Source organism: Charadrius vociferus, unplaced genomic scaffold (genome assembly GCF_000708025.1).
Source record: "Charadrius vociferus isolate BGI_N301 unplaced genomic scaffold, ASM70802v2 scaffold806, whole genome shotgun sequence".
NCBI lineage: Eukaryota > Metazoa > Chordata > Aves > Charadriiformes > Charadriidae > Charadrius > Charadrius vociferus.
This window is the reverse complement of record NW_009649038.1, coordinates 899,577-913,914: the sequence shown is the minus strand read 5'-3', so window position 1 is coordinate 913,914 and position 14,338 is coordinate 899,577. Positions and strand designations below refer to the sequence as shown.

Below are 14,338 nucleotides of genomic sequence, written 5' to 3'. Positions count from 1 at the left end.
CCCTCCACACAGTTGCCATGTAATTATGAGAAGCTCATCCTCCATTTCGGCAAGCTACATTCCCACCCTACCCTCTCTTCTGTGCAAATGTGGGCAACAATAAGTAACAGAAGAGTTCCTCTGTAGGCATCTTCTTCTTCTAGATGTTACAAAACAGCTTTTGGTGATGAGTCCCTGCCACCCCATATGGTACCCACTCACACCGTGAATGGAAGACACATGAAGTACACATGCTCTCCTGCAGTGCACACCCGCAAACTTTGCTGGTCCCCTTGCACAGCACAGGATGATGTATCATTCATCTAAGATGGCATCTCTACAAAAGGGCCGCAAGACATGAGAACACAGCAAAACACAAAACTTTATGTGCCAGAGAAAGGCAACAAAGCTGGTGAGGAGTCTAGAGAACAAGTCTTACAAGGAGCAGCTGAGGGAGCTGGGGTTGTTCAGCCTGAAGAAAAGGAGGCTGAGGAGAGACCTTATCGGTCTCTACAACTACCTGAAAGGAGGTTGTAGCAAAGTGGGGGTCAGTCTCTTTTCCCAAGTAACAGGTGACAGGACAAGAGGAAACGGCCTCAAGTTGCGCCAGGAGAGGTTTAAATTGGGTATCAGGAAAAATTTCTTCACTGGAAGTGTTATCAAGCATTGGAACAGGCTGCCCAGGGAAGTGGTTGAGTCATCATCTCTGAAGGTATTTAAAGAACATGGAGATGTGGTGCTGAGGGACATGGTTTAGTGGTAACTTGGCAGTACAAGTTTAACGGTTGGACTTGCAGATCTTAAAGGTCCCTTCCAACCAAAAGGATTCTATAATTCTCAACCTCTGACGAGAAAAGGGGTGCCTAGGGGAGTTTCTGAAGGACAGTATCCAGAAGGGTGGATTCCCACCCAGAACAATGTCCCTTCTTCCTTGTGCTCTCTGGCATCCATCTTTTGAGTGGTCTGAAACAATATTTTGAAACACACAGGAACATGGCATGATTTCAAATCCAGGTACAAATATTAAATACTCCTCATGGTTTCCACAAGATAGTTTGCACCAAAACTTGAGCAACTTATTAACTTTGTCCATTTGCACAGTTTATTGTCAGACCTTGCACCTTGAACTATATCAGAGCTGATCAAGAATAGCAATGGGCATTTTGCCTTTAAGATGAAACAACACCCTAAAGTCTGTACTTTGGTACCAAGGGTTTCTAAAACCTGCCCCATCTTGGCCCCCAGGTTCATCGCATCATTACATTTAGTCTTCGCTGGAGCAACAGAAGCTCTAAGGACAACGCTGAGGATATCTTTTCTTTAGGACTATTACTAGGTGTTTAATGAGGCAAATGTGTGATCCTATAATGTGCAATAGAGACATTTGACGAATTGCAACAAAGCTGAAAGCCATAATGTAGATGGTATTACATTAGAAACCTCACCTGTGTTGCATATACACCAACCCTGGCTCTCTGAGGCTAAGCTGTCACGTAAGCACTCAAGCGATAAATAGGAAAGTTTACTCTATATCCCTCAAAGGCCCCCATTTAAAAAAAGTACATTTAAAATATGCTCTGTACAGCTGTTGTCTTACCATTTGCCTTGTGCTGCACATCTGGCGGAAACTGGTCAGGAACATACCACTGATAGTCTGGCTGCACAGAACAATAAAACATTATTACAGCAATATGGACTTCATAGACACTTCAAACAAAAGAATAGCGACATGATAAAAATATAATTGTGCTGTGAAGTTTTTTATTAGTCATAGAAAAGTAGTTTGCAAAAAAATCTTATATTTAGCTTTATATTTCCACTGATCGAGTCTTTCAGCTTGCTTCCTTTTTTATGACATGTGGTTTAGATGCTGCACTCATTAGAAATATTGGTGTAAACCTTTCTAGATCCCATAAATCAAAAGAAGCATTAACAGAAACAAATCAGATTTTAAAAGGGCTAAGGAATAAAATGCACCAGAAGATACTAGCAGGCATCACATTCTCTGTACTAAAGAACCCAAGAGAAACCTGGTACACATCAACCTGACAGGTGAAGCTGTTCCAGTGTGAATACGTGTAACACGCATAATATGTCTCAGTGTGGTAGGAATAACCCACTTAATATGGTGCTCTCCCCTCCTCCCTTCCCCATAGGCTACCATTAGTGTTACTATAACATTAGCTGTTACCAAATAACTTCTTGAAAATACTGTGGGATGGGAAAAATTCCAATCTTTCTTATAAGAGGAAGTATTGGGAAGGTTATGTCCACGCAGATATAGTTTTGTCCAGGGAAATCCTGGAATAAAGAAATACTGCCTTATAGTTTATACCACAGACCACGGTAAATGAGTAGCAAATTACCACTAGAGAAAACAATTTTGGAACCAGACGTTTCAGCTGAAGCTGTATTAAGCTGTCTACCTGGTTTAAGTAATACATGCAAGATTGTCAAATTCCAGGTAATTCCTGTGTCAAATTAGTTAAACTGGGAAAATAATTCTTGTTTTGCAGAAATTACTCTGACAAAATCCTGAGTAGTCCCAAGGAGACTCTTACAGATTTCAACTTGTAGGGAAGAAATTTCATAGACTTCTAAATAAGTTTTGCCTAAATTAAGATGGCAGGATGAAGCTGTAGATACAGAAAACAGATTTAACTTTTATGTATGCTGTCATTTGTAGTTACATAGCAGTAATCACGCTCATACGCTGCCAGGAAAAAGGAGCTATCCTATTTTCACTTAAATTATACCATCCACAGGAATTATTAACTAATTCAGTGGTTGTAGGCAAACAAAATAGGCTTTGAAACGAAGCAAGACTCTGCTTTGCTTTAAGCACAGAGTAGTTTTTCCACCGATGGCTCAAAATACAGTTATTCGCATTGCTTTTTTGAGTTTCTGTTGAATTTTCTGTTCTCTGATCTCGTTTTCTCTTTCATACGCACTTACACTATGCAAACTTGAACGAATTTCAGAAACAAGAGGTGTATTTCATGTCAGACTAAACAAAATATTTCTACTAACAATGTAAAAAGGAATGAAAAGGTGCTAGATATAAAAAGAATGAAAAAACACAGACTAAACACACAGGATTACATCCGTTAACTCAGGACACTCATTAAATTCTAACACCTTTCTTCATTGCTAACAAATTGCTCAGGGAGGTATCAAAAGCTCAGAGCAGCAACACTGCACTCACACAGACAAAGAATTTCAAAGAAAACTCAGAATGAAACTGGGAGTTACAAAGCAACCAGTCAAACTGACCCCGGCGCTCCGGCAGGAATGGCAAAGTTGTAAACCCAGTGATCCCTCACAGAATTAGAAACCCAGATGATGAAAGTTCAGGGAGAAGAGCCAAAATAATCTGGGACAGTGTCCAAATTGCAGTGAAAAACATTCTGCAATACTTCCAACTCTGATAAATAGGCAGATAAGCGCACTCCTGAAGCATAGAAATTACTTGTTTGACCACAGCCTTTCCGTTGGATTTCTGCAGTCTGAAAGCCTTATATGCATTTTGCAAAAATTCAGCTATAATTTCTCAAATAATGAGCATCTTTCCATATGTGACAGCTTTATAGCTAGAAACAGATATTATGTATTTAAAATGACATTCACCACGTTAAATGCATTCTCACTAGATCTGAACAAGCACAGCCCACTTAGATAACCCAAAGCAATTAAAAAATATCAGTATTTTCCTTGAAATAGATGACTGCCCCTTACATAACCTGCCCTAGTGCAAAGTTATGCTTCTTGGTGCTGAGAAAGACAGGACCCTGTTGTGTGCCAGGAAAAAAAGGAAAATTTCCCATTGTGTTAGCGACACTCTAACTTCCACTTCTGTTAATTTATATTTTTTTTTGGCAATACACAGGCTTGCTTAGCAAAATTGTATTCCTACAGCATTCACAGCCAGAGTGTCTCACCCTCAGTAGAGCCTTATTCCTCCTGTAATCCTGTTTCACAGCAGCGTACCAGAGGGAAGATACAACCGGGTACAAGTAACAGCATCTGGGATTTCACCCGTACAGTTCAATAGCAGCGCTGTGAATCCTGCCAATAGCTTGTCTGCCTGCCCCAGAAGGCGTAGAGGGAACCTGGGGCTGTGCAGCCTGGCTACAGCTGTATTGCCTGACAGCAGGACAGTTATATTACATACGAATACAGAAGCCGTAAATGAAGAAGAAGGAAAGTCATTTTTCCAAAGACAGGGAGAGAGAAAGAAATACCCAGTGTAAGATATGCAAATAAAACATATTAGTCAACAAGCTTTCTTAGACCGATACAGGGAAGAGACGAGAATACTGCTGACCAAAGCTACGTTCTCATTTTTGTCACTATTATTCATGTCGAAGGCCCAGAACTTGGGTCCAGAGTGCAGATCCGTATTTATGAATTTGGGTAACTATATAGCTAGACAGGGCTCTGAATATGTTCCGTGGAAGTAAATTAATCTAAGAAATTAGCAAGAGTCCAATCAAGCAACCTTATTTTTTAATTAAAGAATGACCATCAGTATCACTGAAAACAAATGTATAATAATCCCCTTTTTCTTCTCAGTGGTATTAGAGATAAATAGGATTTGCCAAATTAAATTTAAAATATATAAGAATACATACTTAAAGCATAACTCATCAACCATATATTTAAATTGCTGCAAATTTTCCTCTTTGTGCACAGATTTCTGTTGGTTATGCTTTGATCTGCACATAGCAGCACTCTGTGCAATTGAGTACCAAAGACACTGGAACAGAAAGGAAGAAAAGAACATGACTATCAAGAGAAAAATCAGTATTTTGAGGCAGATAGTAAGTGAAGAGAGACTGCACAGAGATCAGGAAAGCTGTTCCAGACCTAGGGCTAATTCTGAAATCAGTGCAAAATCTTGATCTGGAACCGAAAACAAACTGAGAAACAACAGATTTAGTTACTGGTAGGGATGGCACTGTGACAGCACCATGTTATTTTCCTGCGGTCACCATGCTGTGAGAAAAACCAGTGCCCTTGTGAAACGGGAGACGGTGGGAACCTTACTGAGTGCTGTTGCTGCTCATGTGCCCTGCGAGATGCTGGAGGTACTCGAGGATCTTGATAGTGAAGAACCAATCCACAACTCCCATAATTAACACATGGTGAGAGGAAGAGGGGAGGTGGGTAGCTGGGCCTCTCAGACTGTACCGGGAGGTCTTTTGTCTGTCAAAAAATAAGAAAAGCAAGAAGAAATTAATTAGTAGCAGGACACAATGACCAACAGAATATTCACGTTCAAATTCACCAGTAAAAAGCAATGGGGAAGAAACCCTTCTGTCTCAGCATGGGTCGCAATGCTGCTCGTTTAGACCCCTCAGATGGTTCATGATTCAAAAAATTATTTAAGAAAGCTGACTTGTACCACACCAGAGAGTCTTGGTGATTTTTATGTGAGAAAATACTGGTTTCAAGATATGGCAAGCACATTTCTGGGTGTTTTCTGTATTCAAGAAACATTTTCATTACACACAGTAGCTTTCAATAGCTTGAAGCAGAACTACAGGCACTTGCATAACAAGAAAAATAAATAATTTTGGTAAAGGACCAAATTCGATGGCCTCAAGATTTGAGTCTGCCTTTTCTTAGGCTGTTTCTCAGCAGAGTCAACGGGAATTTGCCTAAGGACAGAGCAAGGAGGGGTAAAAGATGAGCCACAACTAAATAATTTGACTTAAGAAAACAAACTAATAAATATTCTATATGGTTTCTCTCATGTTTAAAGTCCTTCACAAGCTCTGTTTAATCAAATCCCAAGGCAGAAAGAGACAAACAAGATGATCTCTAGTGTAAACTGTTGATGCAATGCAGGAACAGTCAAGTTGTACATACACAGCACTCGTACAGCCCTTTGGGTACGTTGTACCCGGGCAGGTTGGTTGGCATTTCTCCTGGTCCGCAGTGGCTGGGGAGGAGTGGCAAAGGCCTTTTAGCCCCATTTTTAGTCCCCCTCTTCACTGTCACTGCTGTGAGAGGTTCTCAAAGAAACCATTGACTGGCTGGGGTTGTGCAAGAAATTTTGTCTTTTACAGTCTCTAGCCAATGCCAAAATATATAGGAAGAAGGTGTCCGAGTACTGTGTCTCCTACAAAAAAATTTCTTTACCTTATTAAACAACACAGGAGTGGGCTGGTGGGTGGGGGAAATACACCTGAAGGTTATTGCATGCAATGCTAACGGATTTGTCCAAGGTATGTCTCTATGCCCGGGATGCCCTGAGTGGCAAATCACGGCATTCCCTCTGGCACTGCTATTTTTATGCTTGCGTGAAATGCTTCCAAGTACCACTGACTAATCTGGGGCCTCACTGCAGCAGCACCCAGCATCGGCCAGGATGCCCAACCTGCTCCCCACTCCCGCTGAAGCCGATGGGAGTGAGGGGCACTTCACAGCATCTTGCCTCTGATACTATTGTAAGACTCTACTAGTAGCGATGCATGGCTTGGCTGAGAATAAGCCAATGCCGAAGTTTCTGTTTCACAACAATGTTGGGGAGGACAATAAATCATCACAGAACATTTTGGTAATCTGCCATTCTTTTAAAACATTGCACAATTTTGTCAAGACAGGAAACCTCGAAATTTCATCATTTTTAAAGGGGATTGAGAAAGCTCAGAGTTTTGCATGCCATGATTTTACTATGGCTTCCTGAATGTCTGCGAACAGATTACTGACACTACTCTGAAGAGATAAAAGGATTTTGCAATAAAAAATTACTGCAGCGGCTGCTCAGCTAATTTGGATGGAGACAATTTTTTTTCCTCAGTGATACTAACATTATTCTGTAATTCTACTGCAGAGGTCAGGATTCATTACAGAAGCTTTTATTTCAAAAGTTGGTTTGATGTTACAACTCTTATATCAAGTGCCAGTGAAACAATCAAAAGTCCTCTGGATTTGTTTTTGGTTCCCCCCCCTCCATTTTAAGATATGTTTGAAGAGTTCTTGCAATAAATACTCCCTTCATCTCCTTAATTTGGAAGCAATCTCTAATCATTTCTCATATTCTTACTGCATTACTTCAGAATGATTTCATCCCAGGTGGTGACCTCATATAAAATCTAATGTCAATTAATGGAAGCCAGAAAGCCTTGGGTTGTGTGGAAAGTGAGAAAATAAAAATAAAATACACATGTGCTGGCAATGGTAACTTTCATTTAACTCATACCTGAGAGTTTAGTTTATTCAGTTGAGACTGCAATCTCTCGTTAATTTTCTGCAATGCTTCTTTCTCCTCATTAAGTCTTTCTCTGTCAGACCTCTCCTTTCTGAAGTCTTCTTCATATATTTGTACCTGCAATCATTATGACCAAGTATGTGAATTTCAGCAGAGCTACAATGGAAGTTTTCCTACACTTTGCTGTTTGGTTGCTTTTTAATCACTGACCAAGCAGCGGGGTACATTCCAAAAGGAGCCCTCCTCTTTACAATCCTGCAACAAAAAGTTTCCCTTGTCTTTTTTACGACCAAAGTGACAAGCAGTGGCTATTCTCCAATAGCACCCATTAATCAAAGTCCACAGCTTCAGAATTCATAGACCCTTGTAATTTAAAAGGCTGACTGGTGGATATCAGTTTTAAATATGATAAATAAGATAGCAAATACTAAAGTCATCGATCTCTTGAAGGAATAAACAGTAGTATGACAAACATTTTACCAACATTTTTTCCAGTTTTCAATTATGAGCACTTTTAACTACCCCCTGTATCTCAGATGCAAACAGTCTGCATCCTGGTGGAGACGGGAGGTGCTGGCACAGCAAAACCCCCCCCCCCCCCCGACTTCTAGCATGCAGTCTGACAGAATATTATCACCTTATCCAACCTAACAATGAGCTACTATCATCGAGTAACATCCTGTCTTTTTATAGCCCACTGAATATCATTGACCTTGAGCCTGCTTTGCTTTATGCCTTTCCGTAGTTGTCTGCAGCTTGACCTTACCCACTGCCCTAGCTGTCTAACCAAGGTGTGGCCCAAAGGACTAACACGTGTAGAATAACTGATAGTATTTAGAGCCATGGTCACACATTAGTGACCAGAAGACTTGGACTAGTCAGGGCTGTCAAGGAATTTAGACCTCCTTGGCTGGAGCACTGTGGAAAACAAAACCTGCAGGAGGCTATCATGCTCCAGATGTTAGAAACTGGATGTGGAAAAAATAATTGGCCCGTGTACCTTTTATCGGCAATATAGGACTTCTAATTCATCCTTTCAAACTGCAGCCCAAAGAACCTACCCGCCCCAGAGTATAAGCAGAGGGGAATGTTACATATACAATTCAAAATGGAAATTCAGAGGTTTGACCCTGTTCCTAGAAGATAAGTTGTCTTTCAAATACTGAAGGATGCAACGGCTTAGCTCTTTTTAGGTCACTAGGAATCATAGCGCTTCATCCCATTAAAAAATATCTGACCACCCCAGGCACAGGCAGCGAGCGCATGGATTGAGAAGCAAAACACAAATCCATAAATTAATCGGTGTTAAGCTGACCGGCTTAATTCTTCAGCTAACAGGCAGGCATCCACTCGGTAAGAAGCTGGAGGTTGGTGTCACTTCTACTGACAAATAACAGCAAAAGCACGTTAGGGTGGGAACCACCACCAGGACTTTCAGAAGTCCTTTCATGCCCTCTTCGTTGGTCACTAAAACCCGCTGACAGTCTGTTTCTAAAGAACTTGCTTGCTATGGTTCATGCCCTGCCCATCGTAGAGATCCAGCTTTCTTTTTGCTGGCAGCAGCACTATGACTTCACAGGAGGACTAAAGAAATGTTAATACCTCAGGGGAAGAAAAAAGTCAACACAGGGCTCTATAAATTATTTTCACGACTTGCCTGTTGCAGCTAATTTTTGCACGGCTTTTTTTCAGACCCCACAGTCCCCCCACTAGATATAACCCCCTTCCTGAATAACACTGTGTAAAAGGAACAAAGGCTTTCTGTGTGGCCACATGGGGACTCAGCTCCACAGCCTGTGCCTGGGGGACAGACGCCTGCCCCTGCCCCTCCGAAGCAGAGGCAAAGCTGTCACTTGCAGAAATCTAGGTCTCTTGTTTCCCTGTCCATCTATACGCTTCTCTCCTCAGTATTTGCTCATTTCTCCTTTCCCAACTCCCTCCCTCCCGCTCCCCAGCTGTACGATCTGCTGAAGCTGCAAAGGAATCACGTTGCCCTGAGAAAGAGGGGGACACCTTTCAAGGAACAAATGCCTTCATCTCTTCTGTAGTGGCCAGGGATGGGCTGATGACAGCCAAGTTCTGGTGAGACTCTGTCACGTCGCTGTTTGTCCCAATAGTCCCTCCTCCGTACAGTTAGAGCCTTCTGCTCCATTTCGTGCAGAGGGAAGTCTGGACTCACTGTACTGATTTATACAACCAGAAAAAGACATTCATAAAATGGATACCCCATGAGAATTCTGGAAAAAATTGGTTTACTCTATTTTATTGTGTAGAATGAAATAAGTCATTACTGTACAATCAAGTGCTGGATTTTATTCTCCAGCATGTGGCAAGCATTACATTAGAGAGCAAAATCTGGCTCTACTGTCAAACGTGACAGAAACAAGTATTTTATTCCCATTGAATAAAATTCCCGTTCTGATCACATCCATTTGTGTGTCAATAACATTAACCCTAACGCTGTCCAGGATGACAGACCTAAAATGTAAAATTATCTGAAAAGTATCGTGTTTTTAAACAGACTCTTTCATATGGAAAGAAGAAGAGCGCACAAAGTACTTGAATTGCTTAGGACAAAGATATAAAAAAATTAATACACTTCTCTACAGCGATTGGTATGCAGGTTACAGATGCAAATGTTTTGCCTCACACTTTGAAAAACTGCAATGCCAATGGTCTAGTTTTCCAAGACTATTATTGTCAGATAATTCACTAAACTTACAACTTCTAAGAAAAAAGGAGCAGAAGACACAAGCAACAGATTAATCAGTAACTCACAAAGTTTAGCGTTTCCTCTAGATGAAATTCAGCCCCCAGCAGAGAGCTGGCAGGACGTCTCCAAGAGTTAGGAGAGCCATTCTGCTGCTTCAAGTCCTACATAAGTCCTTCCTCCAGGTCTTTGCAAGGACTCAGTTTCACTTCGTGGACGCTGCTGTGATGGCAGCATCTTAGGAAATACCATTTGAATGGGCTATGGCTAAACTGGTTCTTCCTTTCAGAAGTTCTACATAGTGAGGGTACTGGGCACAATTCTTGGGACAGAGGGCAAAATTATGCTTTATGAAATCCATCCAGGCCTACTTCCCACTCCGCTCACCTGCTGTCTGAGAACTTCAAGTTGGGTTCTCATGTCCTCATGGCTGCTCCTGTCACCCTTCTCTGAAGAAGTCCCAAGAACAGGCGAGTGCTGCTTTTTCAACACTTCCAGAAGGGCCTGCAGTGTCAAACAGCAAAATTACTACACAGAGATTCACTACATCAAAAAAAACCAAACCAACCCCAACAAAACCCAAACCTCTTAAATTATTAGAACGTTTTCTCTCTAAATAAACAGATTAGAGTGAGTCACAGACTTGTGGGGGATTTCCCTTCGCTTGCAAATGCTTCAATTACATACACTGGATATAAACCCTGAAAATAACATATATGCATGACTAAGTCCAAATTTTCCAAATGGCCATGCTACGTTCATGAATTTGAGGCCGTTTAATTTAGGGGACTGTGCTTTTACTTATAACTATAACCAACATTTACCTATGGAAATCACAGCTGCAAATCCCATTCATAAACACCATTTCCCTGTGCAAGCCAGAATTTGGGAAAACAAAGACAGGTGTCTAAACTCATCTGAGGCCAAAACCAACCAAACAAAAAGTGCAAGGACATAAATGAAATATTCAAAGATCACCTAAAAATGTGACTTCAGTAAAGTCTGACTGCAACATTTTTTTGCACTAAGAGTACAATTTTTTTCAATTGGAGAAGTAAACCCTCTGGTTGAGAGGATGTAGTCTCTATAGCTTGTCACTAGAGGGAGTTCTGAACACACACACACTACACTGGTAACGCTCCATTTTTCAGTCAAACTCTGCCACGGTTCTTTGCAGATTTTGTTTATTTTTAACAGTATTATACAGCTCTCCCTTGGATTGGAATAATTTTTAAATCGCTCTTACCCCTCTCTGTCTATAACCACACACTACACTTCTATATAGATTTTTTTTACTCTAGCACAAATACTCACCATTCAGCACTTTTCAATGTCTCTCACATAAGAGGTGGACTCGGCTAACTTAATCCATTTTAGAAAGTTCAATTCCTGCTAATGATCCCCAGCTCCCCCTTGCTGGCCACACTCCATTCATGCCATATGGGAAGGAGGGAAGATAATTTGGAGTGGGAACAGACAGAGGGGAAAGTGGCCAAGCAGGAGAACCAGTATCTAAAGTAAGCCAAGGATTAGTTATTAATTATCAAAAGGCCGACAAAAAAAAAAAAAAATTTAAAAAATGTAGCACTTTCCATGGAGAGCAAAGAAGAGAAAAGGGAGGCTTTTTATATGACAAGCTACTGTCCCTAAGAATTGTGCAGAACAGAAGTTAGTATAATAGTGGCAAAGCTTGTCTGCCATGTCAATAAATTACATTGAACATAAACATGGGAGATACAGATAGTTTACTGATTAATCCTGCTTTTGCCCCTTTGAGCCACTGCTAATTCCTTTTAGGCTATGACATTGCAGTGCTCTGCACAAATAGTAATACAAATAGCAGAGCCAAGTTTCACATCGGTGTTGAGATTGGGCATGGATCACCAGCAGCAGTGGCATCAGTGAAGTTTGACAATATCACAGTATGTACGTTACATTCCCTGGCTGACTGCAGCCCAGATCCTCTCCCAGGCGTATGGTCTGTTAAGCTTACTGCTGAGGACGAAGACAAATAGCACGTGTTTTTCTTCTTCCCCCTGCCTATGCGGGATACATCTTGATCTTGCTGACAACTACAGAATCACGAGATTCATTTGGGTGGCAGGGAACCTGCTCAGAGCTGGGAAAGGGAGGTCAGGTTGCTCAGGACCCATCAACTGAGCACCTCCAAGGAGGGGGATTTCATGGCCTCTCCAGGCAACCTCTTCTAATATTTCACCACCTTCAAAACAAAGTGCTTCGGATGACCTAATTCAAAGATAACCAAGTGTCCTGCTTCCTTCACAACACACCATCTTCCCAGTCATCTCCTGCATCCACTTTTTATATGGCTCTGTCTTCTCTTAAAACTCCTTCACTAGGATGTATCTTACTGAACATAGGCGTCCTGATGTTACCCAAACGGTAACGCACCTTTACAACTGAAGTATGTATATTCATAAGCTGTTGACAGTTCTCCTAATTTGTGAACAAATGTCACTTGCGGCTCGTTTCCTAGAATCACATCATGATATAGACATACTAGGTATTTGGGCAATTGTTCAGGGTTTTTTTGTTGATTGGGGGTTTTTTTGAGGATGCTCTACATCTCAGAATTATGGAGGAAAAAAAATAGAAAAATCCAGAAATTTCTATCTTCAAAAGTTTAACAGTAGAGAAAAATAAGGAGAGGATTTTTTTTTTAAACTGCATTTGGAAGCAATGCTGTGAGACCCCATGTCATCATTTAAAACAAAATAAGAAACTGCAGCATGAAGAAAGCTGAATTGGTTTAGGGTCATACTAAACCCAGATCAAAATTTTTGAGAAAAGATTGTAAGAGACATTCTGAAAAGTGCTAGGTATGGGGGTCGTAAAATTTTGTACTGTTGCTATTAGATCAACAGCAAATTACTGAGAATTACGTCATTATAGGAGATTTGGGTTCCCAAGTATAAAATGGAGACTAAACAGTACTACAGCTAATCCTTAAAGATATAACTGCAATATTTGTCTTCCAATTTTCCCATCACTCTGAACTGACAAAAGGTGGGGCTGGTTTAGAGTCATTTATGGAAGAAATGAAGATATTACTGTTCCACTGGTTTTAAAAAACAACTGTGAATAAAATGATCATGAGACACTTGAAATTAAAAATAAATAAGCTATTTGCAATACATAACTAAGATTTGTAATTTCAAATTAGCAAACCAGAGAAATGATTGGTAACTTCTAGCTACCTTCTATAATTGGTCCTGTATACAATTTTTTCATATTGTTTGGCTATTCCTACTTCATTAAAAGTCAAAGTACAAAAAACCCCAACCAAACAGCCCGTTCCCCTACCCCTCAGAAAACCGTATCTCAACGAAGCTGAAAAAAATTTAAAGGAAAACGCTTGAGGGACAGCTAGATGAATAATTTCAAGAAGAAAAATTAAAATGCCTTTAGGGCCTGCAAAAAGGATTTAATCCCAACAAAAGCTACCGCTTTTGGTAGCTTTTACGCAAAAGTGCAGGGTAAGAGACACAGTCATACTGAGCTGTATGTTGCCAAAGAAATTCAACTATAAAATATCTACACATACATTTTTTTTCATGCAAGAAGGAAGGCGTTACACAGGAAAGCAAGACTAAAGACAGTATTTCCAGTATGAAGGATAATGTAGAGCACTGCGGCGGTGGCAGGACGGCTAACAGCAAGGAAGATGTACCAATGATAAAGAACTCGCAGCTCACCGAGTTAAACTGAACTGAACTTAATGTGGTGTTAAATAACATTCATTCAGAAGTACTGAGAACTGAAACCTGAAAATGCAAGACAAGCAGCACAGAGGTTTTCTGAATTTTTCAACATCAAAAATGGAACTGTATGACTGAAAAACAACTACCTTGGTTTCCAAAGCTGTGAAAAGGATAAGTGGCCCATGCACCTAGAAATCTCTTAATCTAATCTCAAAAGTGTGCTAGGCTTGGGAGGAAATTTTGAAGATAATTGCCTTATAGACATGAGAAATGGGATTAAGTAAAGCACAGACTTTCTTATCAGGGGAAATACATCAGATCTTATTAGTCTATGTTTAAGAAACAATCGAGATGGCGCTGCAGCAAAGTTATGAAATAAGTCAGAAATCTGGCTTGTTCAGGAAAACCAGTAATCTTGGGATATAGCGTTGCAAACTCTTATGGCATTGCAATGTCACTTTCACGCTGCAGACATGAAAGTAGGATCAGACCGGACTCTATACTTTGGGTACTCTTGATGACCAGATCAAAGTCGGATGAAGCCAAAAGTACTTAAAAGTAAAAAGGTTAATTAACTTAGAAACAAGTAGTATTACTTTCCATAATCTGAGAACTAAGCAGTTTAAAATTACAGATATAAAAAAACCCATGCATATCAGCATGCATAGCTGCATTTTAAGAGACCAAAAGAGCTGGGTCATCTTAGCTAAA

General features: G+C 40.5%; 1 protein-coding gene across 1 annotated transcript in view; it reads right to left on the bottom strand.

Moving 5' to 3' along the window:
* Positions 1-1,544: 1,544 nt before the first annotated feature.
* The window catches only part of TNIP3 (TNFAIP3 interacting protein 3), a 32,497-nt gene continuing 19,703 nt past the window's right edge, over positions 1,545-14,338 (bottom strand). Inside the window, exons 8-11 of the mRNA XM_009887898.1 lie at positions 10,293-10,409; positions 7,187-7,312; positions 5,170-5,184; positions 1,545-1,637 (exon numbers count right to left, since the gene is read on the bottom strand). Coding sequence (XP_009886200.1) covers positions 1,545-1,637; positions 5,170-5,184; positions 7,187-7,312; positions 10,293-10,409 — 351 coding nt within the window. The remainder of the gene's footprint in view (positions 1,638-5,169; positions 5,185-7,186; positions 7,313-10,292; positions 10,410-14,338) is intronic.